General features: G+C 40.6%; 1 protein-coding gene across 1 annotated transcript in view; it reads right to left on the bottom strand.

Moving 5' to 3' along the window:
* Positions 1-3,973: 3,973 nt before the first annotated feature.
* Positions 3,974-11,351, bottom strand: part of LOC110080759 (solute carrier family 22 member 7) — a 28,470-nt gene continuing 21,092 nt past the window's right edge. Inside the window, exons 7-10 of the mRNA XM_020796921.3 lie at positions 9,708-9,922; positions 7,405-7,513; positions 5,641-5,847; positions 3,974-4,487 (exon numbers count right to left, since the gene is read on the bottom strand). Of these exons, the coding sequence (XP_020652580.3) occupies positions 4,328-4,487; positions 5,641-5,847; positions 7,405-7,513; positions 9,708-9,922 (691 nt within the window). The 3' untranslated portion in view covers positions 3,974-4,327. The remainder of the gene's footprint in view (positions 4,488-5,640; positions 5,848-7,404; positions 7,514-9,707; positions 9,923-11,351) is intronic.

Raw genomic sequence — 11,351 nt, 5'->3', positions numbered from 1 at the left:
CCATTGAAAATTGTTTTCTAGCTGCGCAGTTGAAGTCTCATCCAGCACAAGTTGGAGATGTTCAGGTACAAACAAGAACTCAGATGCAAGGTTTGACCACTGAGTCTCCCTGGGAGAAAGAGCCCATTCATGTAACCAGCCCATTGGCAAACTAGCTGCAGTGTTTTTGACCCAATGAAGTTTCCGAACACTTTCCAAAGGCAGTGCCACGCACAGAGCATTACAGTAATCCAGCTAAGATGTAACTAAGGCATGTGTCATGGTGACCAGGTCAGATCTCTCCAGGAATGGCTTCAGCTCCACTGCAATGGGTTAGTTTACACTGTCTGTGCATTTTTATAAAACATATAAGCCTTTCCATAAATGCTCTCTTAGTCAGCTGACTACTATAATTAAAATAATGCAAGAAGAAAATTCACAAGGGAAAAATGACCCCAAAAAAATAAAACATCATCAGAGTTAACAGTACCTGAAAAAGCCTTTAATAATTCCACAACTGTATCACAACTGGAGTTTGGGAACATGGGGTAATATTTTTCATTTATTTTGTTTGGATTTAAACCTTGGCTTTGCTGGTCTGTGTTTAAAGCTTTGAATGAATGATCCAAGCAGAGAAAAACCTCAGTCGGTGATCTCAAGGCACATGTAAGTGATTTTAGTGCTAAAGGCCCTTCAGGCACCGTAGTCCTTGGATGTTAAGGTCTTATAGGTCAAGGCCAAGATTTTCAATTGCATCTCAAAGCAAAGTGGAAGGGAAGCAGGGTTTCATTGTGTCAAGACTGGGCAGGTTTCGGGGGAGCTCCTGAAACTGACTGGGACCTCTCAGTTTTGGGGCCCCCAATGTAGGGGGCAAAGGATGGTCCGCTAGGAAAAGTGATGTCCGAAGCAGCAGAGACGACAGAAAGGGAAGAGAAAATGGCTGAAGCTGCTTTCCCCCACCCCTGAAGTCTTCCGGAGTGCATGGACCAAGGTGGAAGCCATGTGGGGCAAAGAACTGGGAACACCCCTTGCAGAGAGTGGAGGAGTACAGAAGGATTTTGGAAAATATTCTGACCAGGATTCTGAGTAAGTCAAGATATGTGTTTTATATAAAGAAACCTTTATAGACCTAAAACAATGACACAGAAGAAAGCTGGGCTTAACAAATTAATGAAAGTGGATTAGATCCTGTATCCCTCCGAGACGCAGTAGAGTGAGCCTCCACCCCCACCCCCACCCTGCATCCTTCAGCCTTGATCGGGAAAAGAAGAAAGAGAAAGAGTGAGGAGGAGAGAAAGTTATTTGGTGAATGAACTGTTTTAATCAAAGGCAAAGACTCGCTCCCTCGAAATAGTTTAATCATAACCTGTCTAATTACGATGCTAATGGAGGAACCTAGAATCAGAAAATAGAACTTTGGAACTTAAGAAGAATCATAGATTGTGGGTGATCACAGAACAAAGGAAGGCTAATTGCCTTAAAGAAATAACAAAGGAGTCGACAACAGATGCCTGAGCCATTGACTTAGCATGAGTTACATAGTATGTTGTAAGAATTCAGACAGGATACTAGTTATCTAATTGCCACTAGGATTGGCTGAAATAATTCTTTGATTTTATGCTCTACCTCTAAGCGAAAGGGCAGAATCAGGGGTTACCCCACCTGTTGGCAGCTGCTGCTTCCTGCCAGGAGTGTATGCATGTCACTGGAACAGAATGCAGCTACAACATTTAAGCAGAAGTTTCCCACATTCCCCCTTTTTCTTTTTTTAAAGCAAAGGCATATATTCTTTCATATATTTGCGAACTACATATAAATCTTTTCAGCAAAGGCCTGAGGGGGAAGCTCTGAAACAGGTAGTTATTATGGAAAAGAAGGTTGGTATACATTGAATAAAACAACAGCAACTTATAAGGAGTATGAAGAGCATAATTCCAAGAATGAGAACACGACACAATAGTGTCACAGAGTTAGCATTCAGCTGCGAAGTAATGCCTGCTAGAAAAGTTTCAGGAGTTTCCAGAATCTGCTGCTGACTTAGAGTTCTTTTTGTATTAGCACTCAGCATCTTTATCATCTAAGGAGCGGAAAGAAAACCTTAACAACAAAGATGGGTTATCTCCAAGAAATCTCTTGGGATGGAATCTCCAAGAAATTCATATGAAAAGAATAGAGTAACATCAGATGTAAAATAATTTATGAACAAATAAGACATTAAAATAGGATACTATCTGTCTTCAAAACTTATAGTATGAAAATCAAGAACCGCCTTATGAAATGTTTTTTAATAAGTGTCGATAATGTAAAACACTGGAGGGTACTTTCAAACATATTGGGTGGAAAGGTAGGGAAGCAGAACATTATTGGAGATTATTGCAGATTAGTATATGAAATACTAAAAAAATGTATTTTGTGAGACATCATTTAGACTGGAATCGTATTAAGTATTATGTCAGAGATTGTAAAGAAATGAAACATTTGATAATAAACGTAATTACTGTAGCTATAATATGGGAAACATTGGAAGAAAACAGAAACATGGTTCTCTTAAAAAGGATGCAAAAGATTAGAATGATTTTATAGTTGGACTTGATATATGGACTGGAAAGCATAGATAAAAGAAGAACACAAAGGTCCAATCAGGGAATGAAGAGATTAGTAACTATAGTAATTCTGGTAAAGCCTGTTAAATTGTTCTTTTTTTGTTATTTTTTAAAAATTCTAGTAGAATTGTATAAGTTGATATAAAAGTACCCTCGCCCCCTCTGGAATTTTACCCTTCCCCTACCCATGTCTACTCCCCCAGCCCCCAGCTCCAAATCCTATCCCTATTGAAAATGAATAAAAATTGAATAAGGTAAAAGGTAAAGGTTTCTCTTGACAATTTGTCCAGTTGTGTCCGACTCTAGAGGACGGTGCTCATCCCTGTTTCCAACCCATAGAGCTAGCGTCCGAAGACAATCTTCCGTGGTCATATGACCAGTGCAACTAAACACGGAACACCGTTACCTTCCCACCGTGGTGGTACCTAATTATCTACTCATGTTTTGCATTTTGCATGCTTTCGAACCGCTAGGTTGGCGGGAGCTGGGACAAGCAACGGGGGCTCACTCTGACGCATGGATTTGACCTTACGACTGCAGGTCTTCTGACCTCGCAGCACAGAGGCTTCTGTGGTTTAACCCACAGCGCCACCACGGTACTATGGATAGATCAAAGTAAAGTGGAGGAGTTTTCAACATCAGCAGAGGTCATCTGAAAGACACTGGACCACAGAAAACAGTCCAGATTTTATTCATGTATGATACATGGCAAGGGAGAAGTGTGCATGTTTGTGAATGTGTATGAGTACATGTGTAAAGGAAGGAAGGAAGGAAGGAAGGAAGGAAGGAAGGAAGGAAGGAAGGAAGGAAGGAAGGAAGGAAGGAAGGAAGGAAGGAAGGAAGGAAGGAAGGAAGGAAGGAAGGAGAAAATGTGTGTGTCGCATGAATGGTCAATCAAGTTTGAGTGACTGAATGGGTGAATGATAATAAGAATGATGAGGGACAGTTCTATGAATCAGGGCTTTAAAAGTTCCTTTTTTGGTCTAAAGCTGGTCATGTTGGCTAGGGAATTTTGGGAACTAAGGACAAAAAATAAATTTTCCCAGCTCTGTTTTGAAGTGGGGGGCAGCCATTCTAGGCTCTGGACTCTGCAGCATGTGGAAGACATGGGAGGGAAAACCCTTAAATTCTTGGATATTTTCAACTCTTACTCTTCTCACCCTCACAAACACAACTGGCTGCCAGACATGATGTCATGCAAGTGCTTTGCTCTATGGTACGCGCCATAAAAGTAGGTCATGATCAATCATTTCCCCATTTCTAACTCAGAATAAAAATGTCATACTGTGGCATTTAATTTCAAACTATCGTTATCTTGTTACTGTGTTTCCCTGAAAATAAGACAGGTTCTTATATTAATTTTTGCTCCAAAAAAACCACATTAGGGCTTATTTTCAGGCAATATTTTATTTTTTTCATGTACAGCCATCTACATTTATTCAAATACAGTCATGCCATTGTCTTCCGGTTGCTGCACAAGGGTGGAGGGTGGGGTTTCACTTAACTAGGCCTTATTCTTGGGGTATGGCTTATATTGCGAGCATCCTGAAAAATCATACTAGGGCTTATTTTCAGGTTATATTATATTATATTTATGAAAATAAACTCTAGTATTATATACAGTGGTGCCCTGCTTCAGGGAAATAGGGTATTGCATGTCAGCTTCCATTAGCACCTAGATTCATTTTATCAGACTTCCTCCCCCCACCCCCAAAACTAACATGCAGAAGGGCCTGTGCCGTTGGCTAACAATGTGGTTTGATGCCGTTTTTCGCATCATTGTCATTGTTGGCTTCCTGTTGCTGTGAGAGAGAAGCATCTGTGCTCATTTGATTCATCAGACCCAGAGCAATGACTTCCTCTGCGTTTGGCTCCTGGTCTTGGGTGCAGATAAAGTTCTTGTTTCTGAAAAGGGGGCAAAAACACAAGAGACTGAAAAAGCTGTGGTCCTGAGAGTTTTGAGGAAGTTGAGATATCATAAATACTCTACCTATGTAATCACTCTACACACCTAGTTGTCTGCTTAGCTCCAGGCACTTGTTTACCTGCTACTTACTTATTAAGGTTTGGTCTATTAAAAATTCACCTTTAAAAAGTAAGAAAATCTGAATTTCTGACATTGAAAATCACCTCAGGGTTTAATCCTCTTTACAGCCAAAGTATCAATAACTGGTAACACTGTTTTGTGCAAACAGTACTTATTATAGTCTTTCTTGTTTTGTATAATAAGTACTATAAGTAACCAATTGCAGTATTAGTATCAATTTGGAAGAGACAATGTTTTTATACCTCATTACTTCAAAATTGCCATGGATGCTGTTCTTCCCCAGTTCGTAATTAATGGTGCAATATTCACCAAGGTATGTGTGTTACTTTTTGTTACTTTTTTTAAAGGTATCTACCCTGGATTAATAAGAGAATGACATAAAACTGTAAAATTACTGTCAAATTGCCTTAACAATGTCCGAATGAAATAACTTTGAGACATGCTTAGAAAATATTCCTTATTACCAAGAGGCAGCAAGCAGTGTTAATACTCCTTATGCTGCTTTTGAAATGCAACATCATTACCACCTCATTAGGAAAAAACAAAACCTAATTACAAGTAACTCAGCACAAGCTAGACATTAAGGGGAATCCATATTTCCTCTGATTAACTTGTTTTCCTTCTCACAACAAGATCTCCATTGAGAGATATGCTCTGGCAAATTAATTCTGTGTTTCCAGTGACCGACTACCCCAAAAGTACACTAAATGCCAGATACGAGTATACAGCTGAGAAAGCTAATGAGCTACAGCAAACAGGAATCTTCTTGAGGCAGCACCACTTCTAAAAACATACTGAGCATTTTATTCAATTCAGCCCTTAGTTACTAGTACCGTGTTACTGCCAAACACTGGATATTTTGAATTCAGCTCAGAAAAAAAGGACAAATATCTTCCACAGCTGGAGAAAGAGGTCTGCGTGCAATCCGCCCATATTTGAAAGCTGCATTTCTGAAGTCAGAAATGCATTCAGGTTCCTTGCCAGGAATCCTTCTGTGTCTAGGTAACTCACCTGTCCCCTTCTATATCTTCAATAGTCTCTGGCAACTGGACATTGGTAGTCTCTGTCAGAAGAAAGGCCACCATCCCTGACACTCCAGCCACAATGCTGAATATCAGGGGTGGAAGGTATTTCCAGGTGTCATCCAATAACATGATCAGAGGAGCTGTGGAGCTGGCGAGCCGCGCCACAAAAGAACAGCAGCCCATACCGCTTTGTCTGCAAAGGCAATGAGAACCATTTTCACAAGGCTAGCAGATGGCTTCCTTTGATGTTATACATGCAGTCCAAATCTTGCTGCTGATTCACACTTCTTCTGCTATACTGATAAGAAGATGGGTTGGCTTCCTAAGGGTAAGCAAGCATCAAAAAGAGATGCCACTTCTTTTTCTCCCTTCAAATACTTCCTCAAAATGCACCTCTTCCATGAAGACTTTGGATGAATTTCATAGTCCTTACCGCTCACTGAAACAAAGTTTAAATACTTATGTTTGCTCAGACTCATCCCTGGAACGCTACCTTAACAGTAGCCTTCATTCTTGCCTCAGACATACAGTCAGGAGAGATGCTTCTTCCAAAATGATGTCCATTGCAACATATATCTATAACTGCTAGATAGCTCAGTGCTTTAGATCTCTGGCTATGGAGTCTGAGGTCAGGGGTTCAATTCCCCACTGTGCCTCCATGAGAAGGGCTGGACTTGATGATCCATAGGGTCTCTTGCAGTTCTAAGATTTAATATTATTATTAGGCCAACAACAAAAGGAAAATAAAAAAATAGACAAAAATGTTGTGGCACCTTAAAGATTAACGTGAACTTTTGTGGACAAGAGGAAATCGACTTGTCCTTGAAAGCTCACATTAATATCTAGCAGTTAGTCTTTAAGGTGCTGCAATGTTTTTGTCTTCTTTATTGTATATTTTTCTTTTGGTTTTGACCTGATATACTAGCACAGAATAACACGGCTACCGATTCTAAAATTATTATTATTCAAAAATAACAGGCACAGTCAATCAAAATTATAAAAGCATTGCTTGGTATTACAGTGGTGCCTCGCATTATGATGTTAATTCGTTCCAACGAAATCGCTGTAGAACGAAAACGTCGTAATGCGAAAATAAAAAGCCCATTGAAACGCACTGAAACCCCTTCAATGTGTTCCAATGGGCTGGAAACTCACTGTCCGGCGAAGATCCTCCATAGGGCAGCCATTTTCGGTGGCTGTCTTGCAAGGAATCCGTCCCAGAAAACAGCAGGGAGCCAATTTATTTACCCGGTGGCCATTTTGAAACCGCCAATCAGCTGTTGGAAAATCATTGTTTTTGCGAAGAATCGGTTCCTGAAGCAGGGAACCGATCATCGTAAAGCAAAAAAAAAACTATTCAGACCATTGTTTTGTGATCGCAAAAGCAATCGCAAAACGTCGTCGTAATGCGGTTTCATCGTAATGCGGGGCAATCGTAAAGTGGGGCACGACTGTATATAACAGATACAAGTTTACATAATACTAGTCAGTGTTCTGATAATTTTGATTGTGCCTAATAATAATAATAATAATAATAATAATAATAATAATAATAATAATAATAATAATAATAATAATAATAATAATAATAATAATAATAATAATAATAATAATAATAATAATAATAATACCAGCCTGAGCAAAACTCTATTGCCTTGCCCTAAGATTTTGCCAGTGGAGAAACTGGGATTCACTCCATTACCCTGAACACACATGGTCTGTGGGCTCAATCAGTGGTTACAACCCTTACCTGAGTACCGTGGGGTAAAGTTCAGCTGTGTACAGGAAGACAGTAGTGAACGAGGCTTCTGAGAAACCCTTCCCCAGGATGGCCACCACTGACCGAACATGCCCATATGCTGGTGAAGGAACAAACAAAGGCTGTGTGAGTTAGTCATATTAAACACCAGGGAAAGAACATATTCCAAAGAATTGTTGGAAAAATAACAATCATAGGTATCAGTGGGAGATGGCTTTTACAGCCTAAAGTGATTGCTCTATTAGTAAGGTTTTTCCTGCCTCTGGCATTTGAGACAAGTGTCTGCCCCCTCTTCTTGTCTGTTTATTTCCTTCCATTGTTTTGTTGTTAGTTCTCTCTTTCCTCTGAACTTCAACCAGCAGACATGGAGGATGTAAGTAAAGACACCTTTTTTCCCTACTTTAAATACTTCTAGAGTGATTTTTATTGTACAAAGTGCTAGCTTATGTGGGGAAACCAAGGAGGGGAAGTGATGAGAACTGAGATATTCTTTCATGTTTCTCTGTGCTGTTGTTTTTGTACTTCATACTCTGCTAACTAAGGAATTACCAAAATGCCCCCCTCAAAAAATAATAGCTATTGATTTTATACTTGGACCTCTCTGTCTTGTTTCATGAAGTCACTCAATGTTATCTGACTCTCTAGACAAAGTGGTACTGCTTTCAGCTTTGGACCTCCCCATCATCATCTGTGGCACATCAGTTGGATCGACTGTCCTTCATAGGAAGAGATTCCACACTATTGAATATAACCTGTGATGTATGACAGATAATCAGGGTGACTTGTGGAGGGCCAAAATCCAGATTAGGGCATGTGTTTGTTTTGTATGCAAAAGGACTTCATTTCCATCTGTGGAAACTCCATCTAAACATCACTAACTGGGATCTGATAGCCAATGTTGTGTCATGGATAGAGGGATGGCCTAGGACTCTGGAGATCTGGGTTCAAATCACTGCTTGGCCATGGAAGGTAGCAATGACATTGGGAGATGGTAATGACAAAACCACTCTTTAAATATGTAGCTTGATGGCATGTAACAATATAACAAATAGTATGTTATGGGAAAGATCTGAGATCCTGAAAAGCTGTTCCTTGTCAGGGTAGATCATACTGGGCTGGATGAAAAGGTAGTTAGTCTTGGGGTATGGTAAGTTGCTCTTTTATTCCCATCATTTCTGATGTTGACATACCTAAGCAGCCTCTTATCTCTCAGCTAGAAATAAGGAAACGTTTCCTTTCCCAGCATTGTGGCATCAACTCCTTAGAAGCCCTGGTCAATATCACCCAAAGTAAAAGACCTTGGGAACTGTGATCCAAAATCTCTGTGGGCCTCAAGATTCCCTTCCTTGCTTTTAAACAACTGCACTCCCTGCCTTCCATTCGTGGTGAATTACTCTGCTTTTGCCCTAGGATTGCATGGATGGTCCTTGCAGATTGTAGCTGCTGTTAGCAATGTGTGCAGTTTCACTGCTCGACGGAAACTTTTAAGATTTACTTTGTGTTGTTGATGTCGTTATGGCCTGGATATGTTTGTAGAGACTCACACAGCTACTTGTCTGAAATCTACAACCAACAATAACCACTTCCATTCAGGGATTGCCATGAAATTAATCCCACTGTCACTCATTAGACCAGGGGAGTCTCATATTTGCATATGTGTTAAGACTGTAGTCCTGTGCCAAGTAACTCATGTTTAAGTCTTGTGGATTTTTGAAGATGCAAAACTGAAGCTGAATGAATCAATGGCCAAAATCCTCTAGTACAGTTATGCCAGTGGAAGGGAAATGGCATATCTTGCAGTGGCAAATCGCTGCTAATTAACAAATGTCCGCTTCAGTTACTGGTCACGTGTCAAGCAATATGGAGTGATGTACAATGAAGAATCCAAGTGAGGACTCATTAATTAATGGCAATTTGCCCCTACAACTTACGCCATCTCACTTGCACTGGCATAACTATGCAAAAAGATTTAGATTAATTTGCATAATTAAATATCAGTAATTTCTCTTTGTCATTGTAGAGAAAGGCAGCACCCTTTAACTGACCACTGGAAAGATGAAAATTTGTATCATTAGTGTAATATATTATAATGAATATTATTCACACAATAGGCAGGGTAATACTCAGAGCTTCAAATAGTTCCTCTTTTTTTTTTTTTTACTACAACTCCCAGAATTCTCCAGCCATACTGCATGGGAGATTCTGAGCACTGTAGCCCCTCCAAAAAGGACTTATTCAAGGTCTGGGAATGGGTGCACAGTGGGGCTGCAATACTGACAAAATTAACCTCTCACCTGCCGGGATGGCTGCGTTCAGTGCAATGAGGGATCCAGCGGCAATCAGGGACCACGCCTGGCAATGTCTACGGCCAATATGATCGAGGACAAAATACACGCCAAGTTTGGCAGGAATCTCAATAGCCCCAAACATAAAATGTGTCAGGTATGGATCCAAGCTAAATCCACTGATATTTAAACTGAGGCCGTAATAGGTAAATGCGACGCCGAACCTGCAAGGCAAACAGAAGACCAATTATGCAGATTTAGCAACATTAGACATGTTCACACTGAACATTTGTCCAACATTCGTTGTCCCCATGATACCGGTCCTGCATCACTGTATCCGCATGGCACAAGACGGACACGAGTGCAACAGAGTCAAAGCAGGACCAAAAAATATTTTACTTTCTGGCTTTTGTTTTTGCTTTGCTTTCCTGCAATTTGTTCCACAGCAGGATCTGCTTGTGCATATCCCAATACTAAGTTGATGTACGGTATGTTAATCTGTGCCCTTTATGGGTCTGTGTTACTAGATTATTTTCTCAGAAGTCCTGGTCATTTTCTTTATCCTTTCATACCTTGCAACTCATGTGTTGTTGTTGTTTCGGGATGTCAACGGCTTCTGCCTTCTGCTCTTTTATTTTTTATAGATTAGCAATTTGAAAACAAAGGACAAAGGTGACAACTAAGAGCAACACTAATTTTAAAAAATAACATTAGAAAGCTTTAGAGAGGAATGTTGGGCAGGTTAAGAGAGAAGGGAAAGGAATTGAAAGTGACATCGATGGAGAAAAGAGCAAAGAAGAGAGGCAAAAAGGGACTGCACTCCATGTTGGGAGACCTTACAGAGCAATTTAGCTTTTAATCTTGTCTTTTAATTAAAAGGACCCGCCTTGGGTCCTTTTTTTAGCAGAAGGGCAGGGTAAAAAATATTTTAAATTACTAAATTAATAAATTCTAGATGTGTGTGGACTGTGCGGTGTACTGAGTTGATCCAGTCCATCCCATTATCCCTAGCAGCAAACACCCTTCCCATGTCTGGACGCCAGTATCAGGATGATCTATTGATCCAACAATTATTGGCTCCAGCTCTGCTCTCAGATACAGTTTGCAGCGGACACAGGTAACATCAAAGGAATGTATGACGGTATCAAGCAGGCCTTAGGTCCAATACAGAAGAAATCTGCTCCCCTGAAGTCTGCTACAGGTGTGCTCATCCAGGACCGAGCACAGCAGATGGAACGCTGGGTACAGCACTACTCTGAGCTATATTCCAGAGAGAATGTAGTAACCGAAGAAGCATTAAATAACATTGAGTGCCTGCCTGTCTTGGAAGAGCTGGACAGCAAACCAACCCTAGCAGAAATAAAAGCAGCCTTGGACTCCCTCGCCTCCGGCAAGGCACCTGGAAAGGATAACATCCCCGCTGAAGTGCTGAAATGCTGTAAGGAGATCATCACCTCCGAACTGTATGAAGTCTTTTGTCTCTGCTGGAGGGAAGGTGGAGTACCACAGGACATGAAGGATGCAAACATTATCACATTGTACAAGAACAAAGGAGACAGGGCTGACAATAACTACCGTGGCATCTCTCTTCTTAGTGTGGTAGGGAAGCTGCTTGCCCGTGTTGTGCTGAAGAGGCTCCAGGTGCTTGCAGAT

This window comes from Pogona vitticeps, chromosome 1, assembly GCF_051106095.1.
Source record: "Pogona vitticeps strain Pit_001003342236 chromosome 1, PviZW2.1, whole genome shotgun sequence".
Taxonomy (NCBI): Eukaryota; Metazoa; Chordata; class Lepidosauria; order Squamata; family Agamidae; genus Pogona; species Pogona vitticeps.
This window is presented reverse-complemented; position numbering and strand designations above follow the sequence as displayed.